This window comes from Vombatus ursinus, unplaced genomic scaffold (genome assembly GCF_900497805.2).
Source record: "Vombatus ursinus unplaced genomic scaffold, bare-nosed wombat genome assembly UNPS02014813.1, whole genome shotgun sequence".
NCBI lineage: Eukaryota > Metazoa > Chordata > Mammalia > Diprotodontia > Vombatidae > Vombatus > Vombatus ursinus.
This window is the reverse complement of record NW_020954591.1, coordinates 12,618,704-12,631,557: the sequence shown is the minus strand read 5'-3', so window position 1 is coordinate 12,631,557 and position 12,854 is coordinate 12,618,704. Positions and strand designations below refer to the sequence as shown.

The 12,854-nt window shown below is 39.4% G+C and overlaps 1 protein-coding gene across 5 annotated transcripts in view; it reads right to left on the bottom strand.

Annotated features, from left to right (window-relative positions):
• Positions 1 to 6,391: 6,391 nt before the first annotated feature.
• The window catches only part of FLT3 (fms related tyrosine kinase 3), a 74,641-nt gene continuing 68,178 nt past the window's right edge, over positions 6,392 to 12,854 (bottom strand). For all 5 annotated transcript variants that reach the window (XM_027835222.1, XM_027835223.1, XM_027835221.1 and 2 more), the window contains 4 exons: positions 11,461 to 11,572; positions 10,345 to 10,444; positions 9,209 to 9,314; positions 6,392 to 6,952 (listed from right to left, as the gene is read on the bottom strand). In XM_027835222.1, the coding sequence (XP_027691023.1) occupies positions 6,830 to 6,952; positions 9,209 to 9,314; positions 10,345 to 10,444; positions 11,461 to 11,572 (441 nt within the window). In that variant the 3' untranslated portion in view covers positions 6,392 to 6,829. The remainder of the gene's footprint in view (positions 6,953 to 9,208; positions 9,315 to 10,344; positions 10,445 to 11,460; positions 11,573 to 12,854) is intronic.

The following is a 12,854-nucleotide window of genomic DNA, read 5'->3' as shown; positions in this document are numbered from 1 at the left end:
AGAGTCCCTAAGTCGTTCAAGGTTGTTTGTCTTTACAATATCATTGTAATTGTGTAACTTGTTCTACTGGTTCTGCTCATATCACTATGCATCAATTCATACAAGTCTTCCCAAGTTTCTCTGAAATCTTCCCCTTCATAATTTCCTAAGGCACAGCTGTATTCAATTATATACCATAAATTATTTGGTTATTTCCCAGTTGACTGATGCCCTCTCATTTTTCAGTTCTTTGCCACTACAAAGGGTGTGTGTGTGTGTGTGTGTGTGTGTGTGTGTGTGTGTGTGTGCGTGTGTGTGTGTATACCCTTTTCCTAGGTAGCACAGGGCACTGGACCTGGAATCAGAAAGACCTGAGTTCAAATCTAGCCTCAGACACTTACTAGCTATGTGAACCTGGGCAAGTCACTTAACGTCTTTCCACCTCAGTTTTCTCATCTGTAAAATCAGGATAATAACAGTACCTACCTCACAGGATTATTGTGAGGGAAAAAACAATATTTGTAAAGCACTCCATAAACTTTAAAGCATTATGTAAATGCTAGTTATTATTACTATTTCTTTTTTCTTTCATCTCTTTGGGATATAGATCTAGTAGTGTATCATTGGGTAAAAGGATATGCACAATTTAATAACTTTTAGGGCATAGTTCCTACTTGCTTTCCAGAATGACTGGACTGTTTCACAGCATTAATGCACTTGTTGTCCCATAGCTTGTCCAATATTCATCATTTTCCTTTTTTGTCAACTTTGCCAGTCTAAGGGAACCTCAAGGTTGTTTTAATTTAACCTTCTCTAACTACTGGTGATTTGGAGGATTTTTATATGACTATTAATAGCTTTGATTTTTTCCATTGAAAACAGCCTGTTCATGCCCTTTGACCATTTATCAATTGGGGAATGACTTTTATTCTTCTATCTCTTCAGCCTTATTATACACTGCTCTAATTCTTGCATTCTATCGTTGATCTAGACAAACCGGCCTACTTGCCGTTTCTTTAACTCCTCAATCCTTTTCCTCCTTTTCTGTCTTTGCACTACCCTCCGCCCTTCTGCTTTTTAGACTCTGTAGAAAACTTCAAGGTTCAGTTCATATACCATCTCCTACAGAGAGCCTTTCTTGATCTCTTTAGTTGTTTGTACTCACTTTTCAAAATTATTGCATATGTCCTTATCTGTTTGCACATTGTTTCTTCCCCTCTTTCTTCTCCTAGTTCCTACTTCAATGTTTCAGACTCTGAAATCCATCCTGTGCTGCCTCCTCTTGTAACCTCCAGTGCCAGGATTAACTACCATCCCAAGCTCCTTCCCTAGTCCTAGTTTTTCACCTCAGCTAAGAATTGCTCTGTGGTAGGGTTTGCTGTATCAGGACAGGGCAGAGGCAATAAAGAACTGGAGGGAGATAGGGAGATGGAAAGTCCCTTTGTTAAGTTCTCATTTTGGCTCTTCATTAGCCCTCCTAGAGCTACAACACTTTCACAGCAGAAGGCCAGAATCAATGGACTAGTGGTGAGAAAATCCCAAACCATCTAAGAAACCCCCCTCATTGGTAATAAAAACAATCTGTTTTATTACAATTAAATTAATTTTAAACAGAAAGCAAGTCATCACATGACAACATAAGGAGACAATTTAATTCAACAGATATCTTTTTTTTTAATCTTCTAAGAACCTACTGTGCTTCCTGTGTGGTGCCTCAAGAAAACCATTTCCATTCATTTGTAATGCTACTAAATGTCTTAGCATTTTGTTTTGCTTTGATTCTTCAGCTTTAAACCTGATCTCACCTGAGAATTAATAAATGAAAAGAGGTTGGTACACCCTGGACTCAATGAATCTTGGAGGAATGATCAGGTTTTCTTGAGGAATTAAGGATTAGACTTGTAGCATTAAGAAAGAAAACAGAAGAATCTTCTTGAAAAGTAATTTTTCCTCTGAATGTACATGTCCCTATGACCCAATGACAGTCAGCAGTAGTTGCTTGGAGGTACAGGACTTCACATTCCCTGTGCCAAAAATTCAGGAGAGAGAAAGATGCTTCTGGCAACTCAATTGGACCTCTGGACACAGTTTTCCTATGGACACTTTATGATAAATGGTGATGAGATTCTGTAGTATTATTAATTAGTATAGTAGTATACTTGAATATGTTATAATTTAAGTAGACTTTTGTGATCTGCCTCAGGAATCTACTCACCACTTAAAAGAACAGTTTTCTGGATGAATGCATTATGGGATCCAAGCAACTAACTTACAAGGCCCCCATGTGATTTTATGAGGACTTCTTGTGTCTGTAAATCTGTATAACACTTAGTAAAATAAGCAAAATACTATCTGTGTGACCTAGGGCAAACCATTTCATTTCTCTGGGCCTCAGTTTTCTCATGTGTAAAATGAAGAAAGGACTAGGTGCACTATAAGGTTTCTTCTAATTATGTATCTATGGTCTTATGATTTCAGGGTTCCTACAGAGTTAGCGGAAGTGACCAAGTATTGGCCAAAAGCGTGTGAGCAATCAAACTCAATAATCTTTCCAGAAACAGCCCTATTCCACTATTTGCATTGATAAAACCAATATGAAAAATGTAAATTTGTTGGGGGGACAACCTTGTATGCAGTAGCATCTTTAGGGCTCAGGCTCACATATGTACTGATTTGTGGGTTGCTCAATTAAAAAAAAGTCCTAATACTTGGTTTTTACAAAATTTTTCTTCAAAGCGAGAAGTTTTATTAGCAGCAGGCAAGAAGAAATATTATCTGACCTCAAGCAAAAATCAAACTCATTTTATAGTTGTAACGCTTCCTTATTCTTTAAACCATTTGCCTTTTTAGTCAGGGGAGATTAAATTGAATCATTTTAAGTGAAAAATGAAACGAATGAATGAAAAAAGCATTTATTAAGCACTTAGTACCAAGCATTGTGCTAAGTAAGCATTGGAGATAAAGAGAGAAAATCAAGTCAGTTCCTGCATTCAAGAAGATTATTTTAAAAATGTGATTTCAGTCAGTTGGATGAGTTCCTTTCTCCTCATCAGCAAGTAATGGACTGACCCCTGGAGCCAGACTAGTTCTGCAAATGGTAATCCTGGGGCGCCACCTACTGGTTGCATTGATAAAAAGCCCTTCATTAGACACAGGGATATGTTTGTTCTGTCTGCTATGGTGGATCATTTTCAATCCAACTCTTCGTGATGCCATTTGGGGTTTTCTTGGCAAATACACTGGAGTAGTTTGCCATTTCCTTTTCCAGCTCATTTTACAGATGAGGAACTGAGGCAAACAGGGTTAAGTGATTTGGCCAGGGTCACACAGCGAGTAAGTGTCTGAGGCCAGATTTGAACTTAGGAAGACGATTCTTTCTGATTCCAGGCCCAGCATTTTATCCAGTGCGCCACCTAACTGTCCATGCTTTGGATGATAAGATCATAGATTTGGAGCTGGGAGGCACCTCAAATACAATGTAGCCTGGTCACCTCATTCTACAGATGAAGAAATTGAGGCCTAAAGAGTTTTAAGCACCTTGGCCGCGGTCGTGCAGGCAGTAATACAGCTGATACTTGAGATCAGGTCCTCTGACTCTACATGCAGAGCCCATTCCACCAAATTGCTATCTATTACATTTCTCGGAGACTGTGCTATATTTGGCTTTTACTATATGGAGTCATATTAAGGGACAGGAGTTATGTTTCAGGAGACATAATTTGACCTTTATTCTATTTGAATCTACCCAATAACGAGTGTTGAAATAGTAAAACTTGATTGCACTATCTGGTGTCTAATCCTAGGCACTAATATTTTAATGCCTTCATTCCATAAATGAGTTTTTCAAGAACCAAGGAAAAACCATTTTGATCCAAATCGATCAGTTAATAATCATTTATTGAGTGTCTACTATGTGCCCAGAAACTGTGCTAAGTGCTAGGATTACAATATAAGGAAGAAACACAGTCTCATGAAGATTATCAGCTAGTGGGGAAAATAACACAAAAGGAATCTGAAAAGCAGTGGGGGAGGGCATGGGGGATAGATATCCAGTCCATAACATGGGCCATTTTCATTAAAAGGATTTCTCTATTGATAGCTAGCAGGGATGAAGTTACTTTCAGAGTTCTATTACTCATAGACTATCTAGAGACCACTCCTTATTATATTCCATGTGAGGCTTCTTGGAAGTAAAACTACTTGGAAGAGAGGAAACTTGGCAGAGATAGGATAACTTTTATGAATATAAAGATACTACTTTTAATTTTTATTTAACAAATAGGTTTCTTGCCTATCACCACCACCTGCATAAGTACCTGGCAGCTTTGTGTTATTTGCAAATGTAGCCATCTTGGTTTTGCCAAGGAGACAAACATGCTACAGATGAGTGCCTGATTTAGGGGCAGAGGTCTCTTATCATTCTGCCCTTTTTTGATATCCCCCTCAGGGTGGAGGGCATAATCAGGGGAGGCAGATGTGACTCACAGACCAACCTTCCCACCCTAAGGGTCTCTGGACAGCTAAAGCCATGTGAGAGAGAGCGTGTGCACTCACTAGCAGCAGAGTGGCAGCAATGAATTGGAGAGAAGGACAGGAGCCTCCTGTGTAAGCAGGAGAGCTGTAGACAGACAGCAAAATAGAGGGAGGAAGCTATAGCTGTGAGATCCTTGGCACCAGGCTCCAGGCCCAGAGCTATGGGAGAAGATTGTACAGGAGCTATATGGGAATGATGCTGTGCCACTAACACCTTCCCCTCTGCTCCACTCCTCTCCCTACCACCATCACCACACACACACACACACACACACTGCTGGCCTACAAGACTGATTCCTCCAGTTTTTCCTTCTTCCCTCTCTCATGAGAAGGCAAGTGCCTGTTTCCCCATATTCATCTTTGTCCTTCAGTTTACTTTGTTTTTATGAGTATGGAAAATGCAGTTAATCATTGCTTTGCTGACTTTTGTGTATTCTTGTTCTAGTGCAATGGAAAAGAGTCTTAAAGTAGTGACAGAGAGAGGGGGAGAGAGTCTGTCAGACAGACAGAGAGAGAAATTGAAAGACAGACAGAAAGAGAGAGGTAGGACAGAGACAGAGGGAGAGGGAGACATAAAAAAGACAGAAAGAGACAGAGAAAGAAAGAAGGAGGGAGAGAGGGGGAGAGAAATACAGAGAGACAGGAGAGAGAGAGAGACAGAGAGAGACAGACACAGAGAGAGAGAGAGAGAGAGAGACAGAGACAGACAGACAGACAGACAGAGAGAGAGGTATTATTTTGCCAGAGTAATTCCTTTTCTGGAGGCTTGGATCTAAAGAAAAATGAATCATTGATTAAAAAAAATAATTTTCCAAGGGAGAAGGAACAGTTCTCTTGGAGCAATGAGTCAGTCATCTGACTGGGAAAGCGGCTTGCAATTCACTGGGCTGGTATTAGAGCCCTTTCTTACCCAATGCTTCCAGGGCTGGTTTGAAAGGAACACTACTTCTCCAAAGTGGAGAAGCTAAGAGAGACGCTGGAGAGAAAGTCGTGTCTGAGGGGGAAGATTGGGTGACTGTTTAGAAAGAGGTTTGATCCATGCAAGAAAGGGGGCAAGTAAGTTGGACTGACAGTCCTGAGAACACTGCTGACCAGGACAGCAAAGCACCCCCACCATTGCTAGACCAGGGAGCCAGCGTAAGACATGGTCTTTCTGTAAAAGGCCTCATAGTTGAGTTGAGGAGACAGGACATGTGCATCAACGGATAAATGCAGAGAAGTTAAACTGAGTGTCAAATGAATCACCCAGGTTGTAGGTCCTACAGGAGCTCAAAAGAGGGAGAGATTGCTGGAGTCTTCGGCAGTGGAGGAGGGCCTCCCAGAGGGCGTGGGACTCTTCTTTGGTCTTGAAGGTTAGATTTATACAAGTGGTCAGGAGTGGAAGGGCCATTGGGTGGGGGGGGGGAGGCTGAAATGTTCTTGATGTGACCAAAAAACAAGGAATACACCAGTTTGGTCAGAGTAAAGATTGCGTTGTTTCAAAAGTAAAGCTGATGAGACTGAGAGTTGTTAGAACATTAGGAAGAAAAAAATGATAGGACTTAGGGAATATGTGGAGAAAAGAAAAAGAGGAGTGAGGGATGACTGTAAATTTTTGAGCCATAATGATACCAGTGAGAGAGAGAGAGAGAGAAAGTGTAAGTGTGTGAGTGTGTGTGTGTGTGCATGTGTGTGTGTGTGTGTGCATGTGTGTGTGTGTGTCTGTAGTGGGAGGAAAATGTATCACTCTGCCCTGTGGAGCTTTAATAGGAGACCAGCTTGGAAGGGAGCTCACCAAATACAAGTCAATAGAAATTCTCAAATTAGATGAAAATTGGAAACTCTAAATCTGTCACTTGGAAATATTCAATAACAAACATTTTTAAAATAGAAAGTTTATTTCTGTCCCATGAAAGTACATTCACAGAATATCTAAAAAAAGAGAACCTTAAAGTACATGTGATTTTCAAAGTTGGGTTAAAAAAGTCATATTAGGCACTTAATAAAATGTTTTTAGATATTTACAAAAACACAGGATAATTCAAGTATGAAATTTCCACATAGACATCACGGGAAGGCCTTTGGTTGCAAGGATTTATACAGGCCAGGTTATAATCGATCAGTTTTCCTTGGCGTTATTGTCTCCTTTTGGTCTTTTTTTTTAAAACAAAATTTCCCTTTAAAATAAGAACAAACCCTGTTTGAACATCTAGAGAACATCCCAACATGGTGGCGGTAGAGGATTCATTTCACTTTAGTGATTCCACCAGCCTTCTTTTGGCAACGTGCAGCTCGCATAAAGAGTTGAGAGCGAAGTAAGGAAGACTCAGTTGTTTTTCTAGGAATCTTTATCCTGGGTCTGAGGAGGGGGTTGGCCAGGACTGATCTGACCGCTGCCAGATGACCTGTTTTGGTAACTGGACATAGGTTTAGAGATTCCATCTTCAATATTTTGATACATCTAAATACGAAAAAGAGGAAGAACATTAAGACTTGGACCAACACATGAATAGAGGGTGACGGCAGCTTTTACTGGATAAGACTCCACATGGCTTGCTTCTCATCCAAAGGTCTTAAAACATATCAGTCACTTCTGTTTTGTTTTTGTCCAGATCTGTGACTTCATCTGCTAAGATGGGGAACTTCCAGAGTGTGGAAACTCCCTCCTTCTTTTACTAAGGCAGATGGACATTTGTGATTACAGTCTTTGAGAGTTGGCTGGGACATTAAAAGGTCAAGCGATTTGCTCCCAGAACACAAAGTTAGTATGTGTTAGAGTCAGGACTAGAACCCAGATGTTCTTGATTCCAAAGCTGGCCTTCTATGTGCTATGTCTCGTGGCCTCTCTTAAAATGCATAGCATGTCATATTACACGGCAAGTAATTTTAGTCCTCACTCTATCCATGAAGAAACTGAGTCAGGGTTAAATCCTTTATTCCAAACTTGGTTCTACCAAGGATACATAACAGTAAACCTTTGCAGTGCCAGAAGGTGGGAATGGCAACAAATGGAGGTGGCTTGTCTTCATTGGTGATTTGTTTATTTCACAATTAACAGAAGTAAAGAGATGGAAAAGAGAGGACTTTTCTGAAAATTTTCTATGGGACCCAGACATTATTCTGGCTCTACTTGTAAGTTTCTGGGTAGTCTTGGGGAAATCCCTGAATCTCCATTGTTTCTTCTTTAAAATGGAAATAAAATTTGCCCTACTGTTCAATTTAATTCAGTTTTATAAGCCAGGCACCATGCTAAGTTCCAGGAATAGAAAGAGGAAAATGAGACAGTCCTTTATTTCATGGAACTTACATTTTGCTGAGGAGGAAACAGGTGGTGGGGAAAATGGGACATATATACAAAGAGGAAAATGTGAAATACACAATTTGAGGTAAAAGGGAAAGTATTAACAACTGGGGGGAAGAAAGTGGCACTGGAATGGGGACCTAAATTTCAAGGCATTGAGGTGAGGAAGGGGAGATGGGATAAGCATTTATTAAGTACCAGGTATGTGTCAGGCACTATACTAAGCATTTTACAAATATCTAAAAGGAAAGAAGAGCATGGGACTAAAGCATGAAGGTGGACATGAAATGTTCCCAGTCATTCTCAGCTTTATTACCTCTGGCACAGTTAAACACATGCTATAGTTCTTAATATAGTCTTTGCCTGGGGCAGATCCAGGGTTCTTCCTCTCAGATCACATGTTTATGACTACCCTGGATTGCTAGTTCTTTAACAATTTCATGCTAAAGTAGGTAAAAGAAAGAGACTGAGGGACTCCTACACTTTAAAAAATGCTCCATTTCTTCAGTCTTTTTGATCCAAATTACTGAAATGATCCTTAGTTTCAATATGTGCCAAAGTATAGCAACACAGGGAAAAAAGTTATTCTTCAACTACAATTTGGTGAAAAGAATGCAGAAATCCAAACAGAAACTTGACCTCCATTGTGCAGAAGCTGCTAGACAGCATTTTATTTGAAGGGACAACAGAAACATCATTGGAAAGAAATTTTTCTTCTATCACCAGGTGATGGGGTAGAGCCTGGATTGCTCCAAATCTTAAGGACCTAACTGCTGACATAATGGGTTAGTCCAACTCTATTAGAATAAAGGGATAAGAATAGGAATTAGGATCTATCCCTATCTGGACCTGTGGTTCATTATACATGGAAATTCTGGCTAAGGAAACCCCTTCCTCAAATGTACGTTGGTGCCTTCTCTTCAATTTATGGTTAGAGTTGCCTAGAGCACTAAGTAACTTGCCAAGTGTCACACAACCAGTAAGTATCATATGTATGATGCAGACTCAGGTCTTCCTGGCTTCAAAGTCAGCTTTCTATTTATTACGCCATGAGGCCTCTCTATTTGAATAAAGGACTAAAAAAAAATCAGCTAAAAAGTAGCAGATTTTCCAGCCGATAAGAACTGAATTTTAGTTCATCTGACATGACTATGACTCCCTACTAACTATTAATTTATGAAATTATCAGCTAAGTCTTCAGGAAAAGCTGCTGTTTTTATAGAAGTATCCATGATTAGCTATCGTGTGCCCTCAGAAACACTGAAACAAACAAATAAAAAAAATCCCAGAGATGAAGATAATTGATCATTTCTGTTTAGAGATGTCCCTGGTGACAGTGAATTTCTTCCCTTTCCCACCTAAACCAAAAAAAGAACAGAACTCTCCAGTTGGACAGGATTCTGTTGCATTACATACCGCAACTTCTGCATTTGCCAGTTGACACCCCAGAAAAGTAGTCAGATATGGGAAGGATGGCCTTTTCCTGGAGTCAAAAGACCAGCAGGATTGCATTATAAAGTAGCTGCAGGAACAATGGAATAAAGAGAAGGACCAAGGTGAGTAAGCTAGTATGAAGCCAAATCATTAATCTCCATCTCACGAAGTGTCATTTTGGTTATATGGAGAGCTAATTGCATGCTAAACTCTACTGTGAACACTTACAATTGTAACAGGGAAGACAAAAAGAGACTTGGGGAAAGGATGGAGATCAATTTAAAGGAAAGATAAATTGCCTGGTGCAGGTGCAGAGGTCTTGAATATTGATTGGCATTGAGTTTGATCACCTCTAAGGAAGTGAGCCCAATTATAACTGAAGTTGTCCAAGACCATCAAGTCATTTGGGTCCTGCAGGGTGAGGGTAAAAGAGATCAAGAGAGAGGGCCATCCTACAAGAGAGGGATCATAGATTTAGAAAAGGAAGGACCCTCAGAAGCCCTCTAGTCCAACCCCCTAATTTTATAGGGGAATAAACAGGCCCAGAGAAGTCAAATGATTCATCCATAGTCCCACAGGGACTAAGCAGCAACCATGGGATTTGAACTCGGGTCCTCTAAATTGACAGCCAGTTTTCCTTCCCCTATACCAGGACCTCACAGCAAAATAAAGATTATATGTTGTTCTTGGGTTGTTTCAGTTATGTCTGACTCTTCATGACCCCATTTGGGGATTTCTTGACAAAGATACTGCAGTGGTTTGCCATTTCCTTCTCCAGATCATTTTACTGATGGGGAAACTGAGGCAAACAGGCTTAAGTGACTTGCCCAGGGTCACACAGCTAGGAAGTGTCTGAGGTTGGATTTGAACTCAGGTCTTTCTGAGTCCAGGCTCTGTGCTCTAATCACTGTACTACCTAGCACAAGATTATGTGCTATGCAGAAGTCGTTTCCTAAGAAACCCAAGTATAAAGGCAGGTTTTTCTTTTTCATGAGAAACCATTTTTTATCTGCTGTACTTTCTTAGCATTTAATTTTCCCTGGGTCTCTGGGGGGGAACTAATGCTCGTTAAAATGGGATCCAATGTGCTTTAAATCTTAATTTAAGCTTCCACTTACATTTCTTCTGTAGCATAAAATGGCTGATCCATTTTAAATCCACTTTGAATGAGCTTGTAGAAATTATTGTCAACTGGAATGCCAGGGTAAGGATTCACACCTGAGAAAAACATCAGGGAAATAAAACCAGTATCCAAATGGAGCATAATCAGCTTCAAACAAGCCTCTATTTTTAGGCTCTTCATTGGGATGGGCTCCTTAATGGGGAGTGATACAAGAGACAAAAAATCTAGAGCTGGAACGCAGGGAAATAAGCCTCCTATCATTGAGGGACCATAGAATCTAGAACAGGAAGGAACATTAGAGGCCATTTTGACTTTGCAGGCAGGTTAAGCGACTTGTCTAAGGTCACACAGGTAGTAAGAATCAGATATGGGATTCTGAACCCAGGTTCTCTGAATCCAGAGCCAGGGACCTCAGAAGTCACCACAGAGGTATCAAACTCACCCTTTGGGACCCAACCAGATTAAAATGTAATTGGGAAACATTTAACAAAATAAATAAAAATACAATACAACATTTTGTTGTTCAATCATTTTGGTCACATCTGACTCTTTGTGACTCCATTTAGGGTTTCTTAGCAAAAATCTTCCAGTGGTTTGCCATTTCCTTCTCCAGCTCATTTTACAGGTGAGAAAACTGAGGCAAACAGGGTTCAATGACTTGTCTAGGGTGACACAGCTAGTCAGTGTCTGAGGCCAGATTTGAACTCAGAAATATGAGTCTTCTTGATTATAGGCTGAAAATTCTATCCACTGCACCACCTAGCTACTCCACAGTATAATCTAGATAATGTTGTTTTGTGTTTCTCTAAGTCAACCTGCAGTCTGCAGAGATCTTTTCTATGTGAATGTGATACCACTGATAGAGTCATCTATAGTCAACCTCCTCATTTTACAGATGAGGAAACTGAGGCTAAGAGAGAACTTTGCCTAAGGTCACACCCAAGGTAGTAAGTAAGTGGTAGACTCAGGATCTGAACTCTGGTCTTTTGACTGCAGAAGCATAATTTTTTTCCACAGTACCTCTCAAAAGCCATTTTTATTTCAATCTTTGGTTAGTCAGTACTTTGAACAGGACCTGGCACATTTTTTTTTTGCATGGATTAAAACATACCAAGAGAAAATATTTCCCAGAGCAATATTCCAAAGGACCAGACATCACTCTTAATTGTGTATATGCCTTCAAATAGGCTTTCAGGAGCCATCCATTTCACAGGTAACCGAGCCTGTATAAAACCAAAGAGGACATCAAAAGGTGACTTTTCCAATTTCCACTTATTTTAATTTTTTTCTATTTATCAAGATTGTTTTAATGAATTCACAGTAGTTTTAATAATGCCACTTTTAAAAAATGCATGCTTTAAAATAATGGAGTGAAATGAGTGGAACCAAGAGAACATTGTATACAGTAACAGCAATATAATTTGAAGAATAATCATGAAAGAGTAAGTTTTTCTGAGTACTATGAATACTCAAATAAACTACAGAGGACCTATGAAGGAAGATGTTATCCACCTCCAAAGAAAGAACTGATAAATAGAACTACGCATAGTATGGTTTTAACATATTTATATGTATACATATGTATAATACATATACATATACATGTGTATATAAAAATAAACAAAATTAGATTTAAAACCTGCATGCTTAAGCTCTTTTTGTGGTGGCAAAGAACTGGACATTGAAAGGATATCCATAAGTTGGCAAATGGCTGAACAAGTTGTGGCATGTGATTGTGATAGAATACTATTGTGCTATAAGAAATGATGAGCAGGATGCTTTCAGAAAAACCTCAAAAGACTTACACAAACTGATGCAAAATGAAGTGAGCAGAACCAGGAGAACATTCTACATAGTAACAGCAATATTGTACAATGATCAGATGTGAATGACTTAGCTATTTTCAGCAATGCAATGATCCAAGACAATTCTGAAAGACTTATGATGAAAAATGCTATCCACCTCCAGAGAAAGAAGTGATAGAGTTTGCCTATTGAAGTATATATTTTTGGGTTTGTTTATTTTTTTTTGGTCTGTGTTTTTTTTTTACAACATGGCTAATATGGAGATATGTTTTGTATGACTGCACATGTATAATCTATATCAAATTGCTTGCCTTCTGAGGAGGGGATGGAGGGACAGAGAGAATTTGGAACTCAAATTTTAAAAAGACAAATGTGAAAAATTGTTTTTACACGTAATTGGAAAAAAAGTTCCCCCTAAAAATACATTCTTAATGATCTAAGACAATTCCAAAAGACTCAAGATGGAAAATGCTATCCACATCCAGAGAAAGAACTATGGAGTCTGAATGCAAATAAAAGCATACTACTTTCTTTCTTTCTGGGGGGAGGGGCAGGGGGTTTCTTTCATGTGTTTTTTCCCTTTTGTTCTGATTCTTCTTTCACAGTATGACTAATGTGGAAATATGTTTAATATGATTGTTCATGTATAACCCATATTAGGTTGCATGCCATGTTGGGGGAAAGAGAGGGGAGGGAGGGG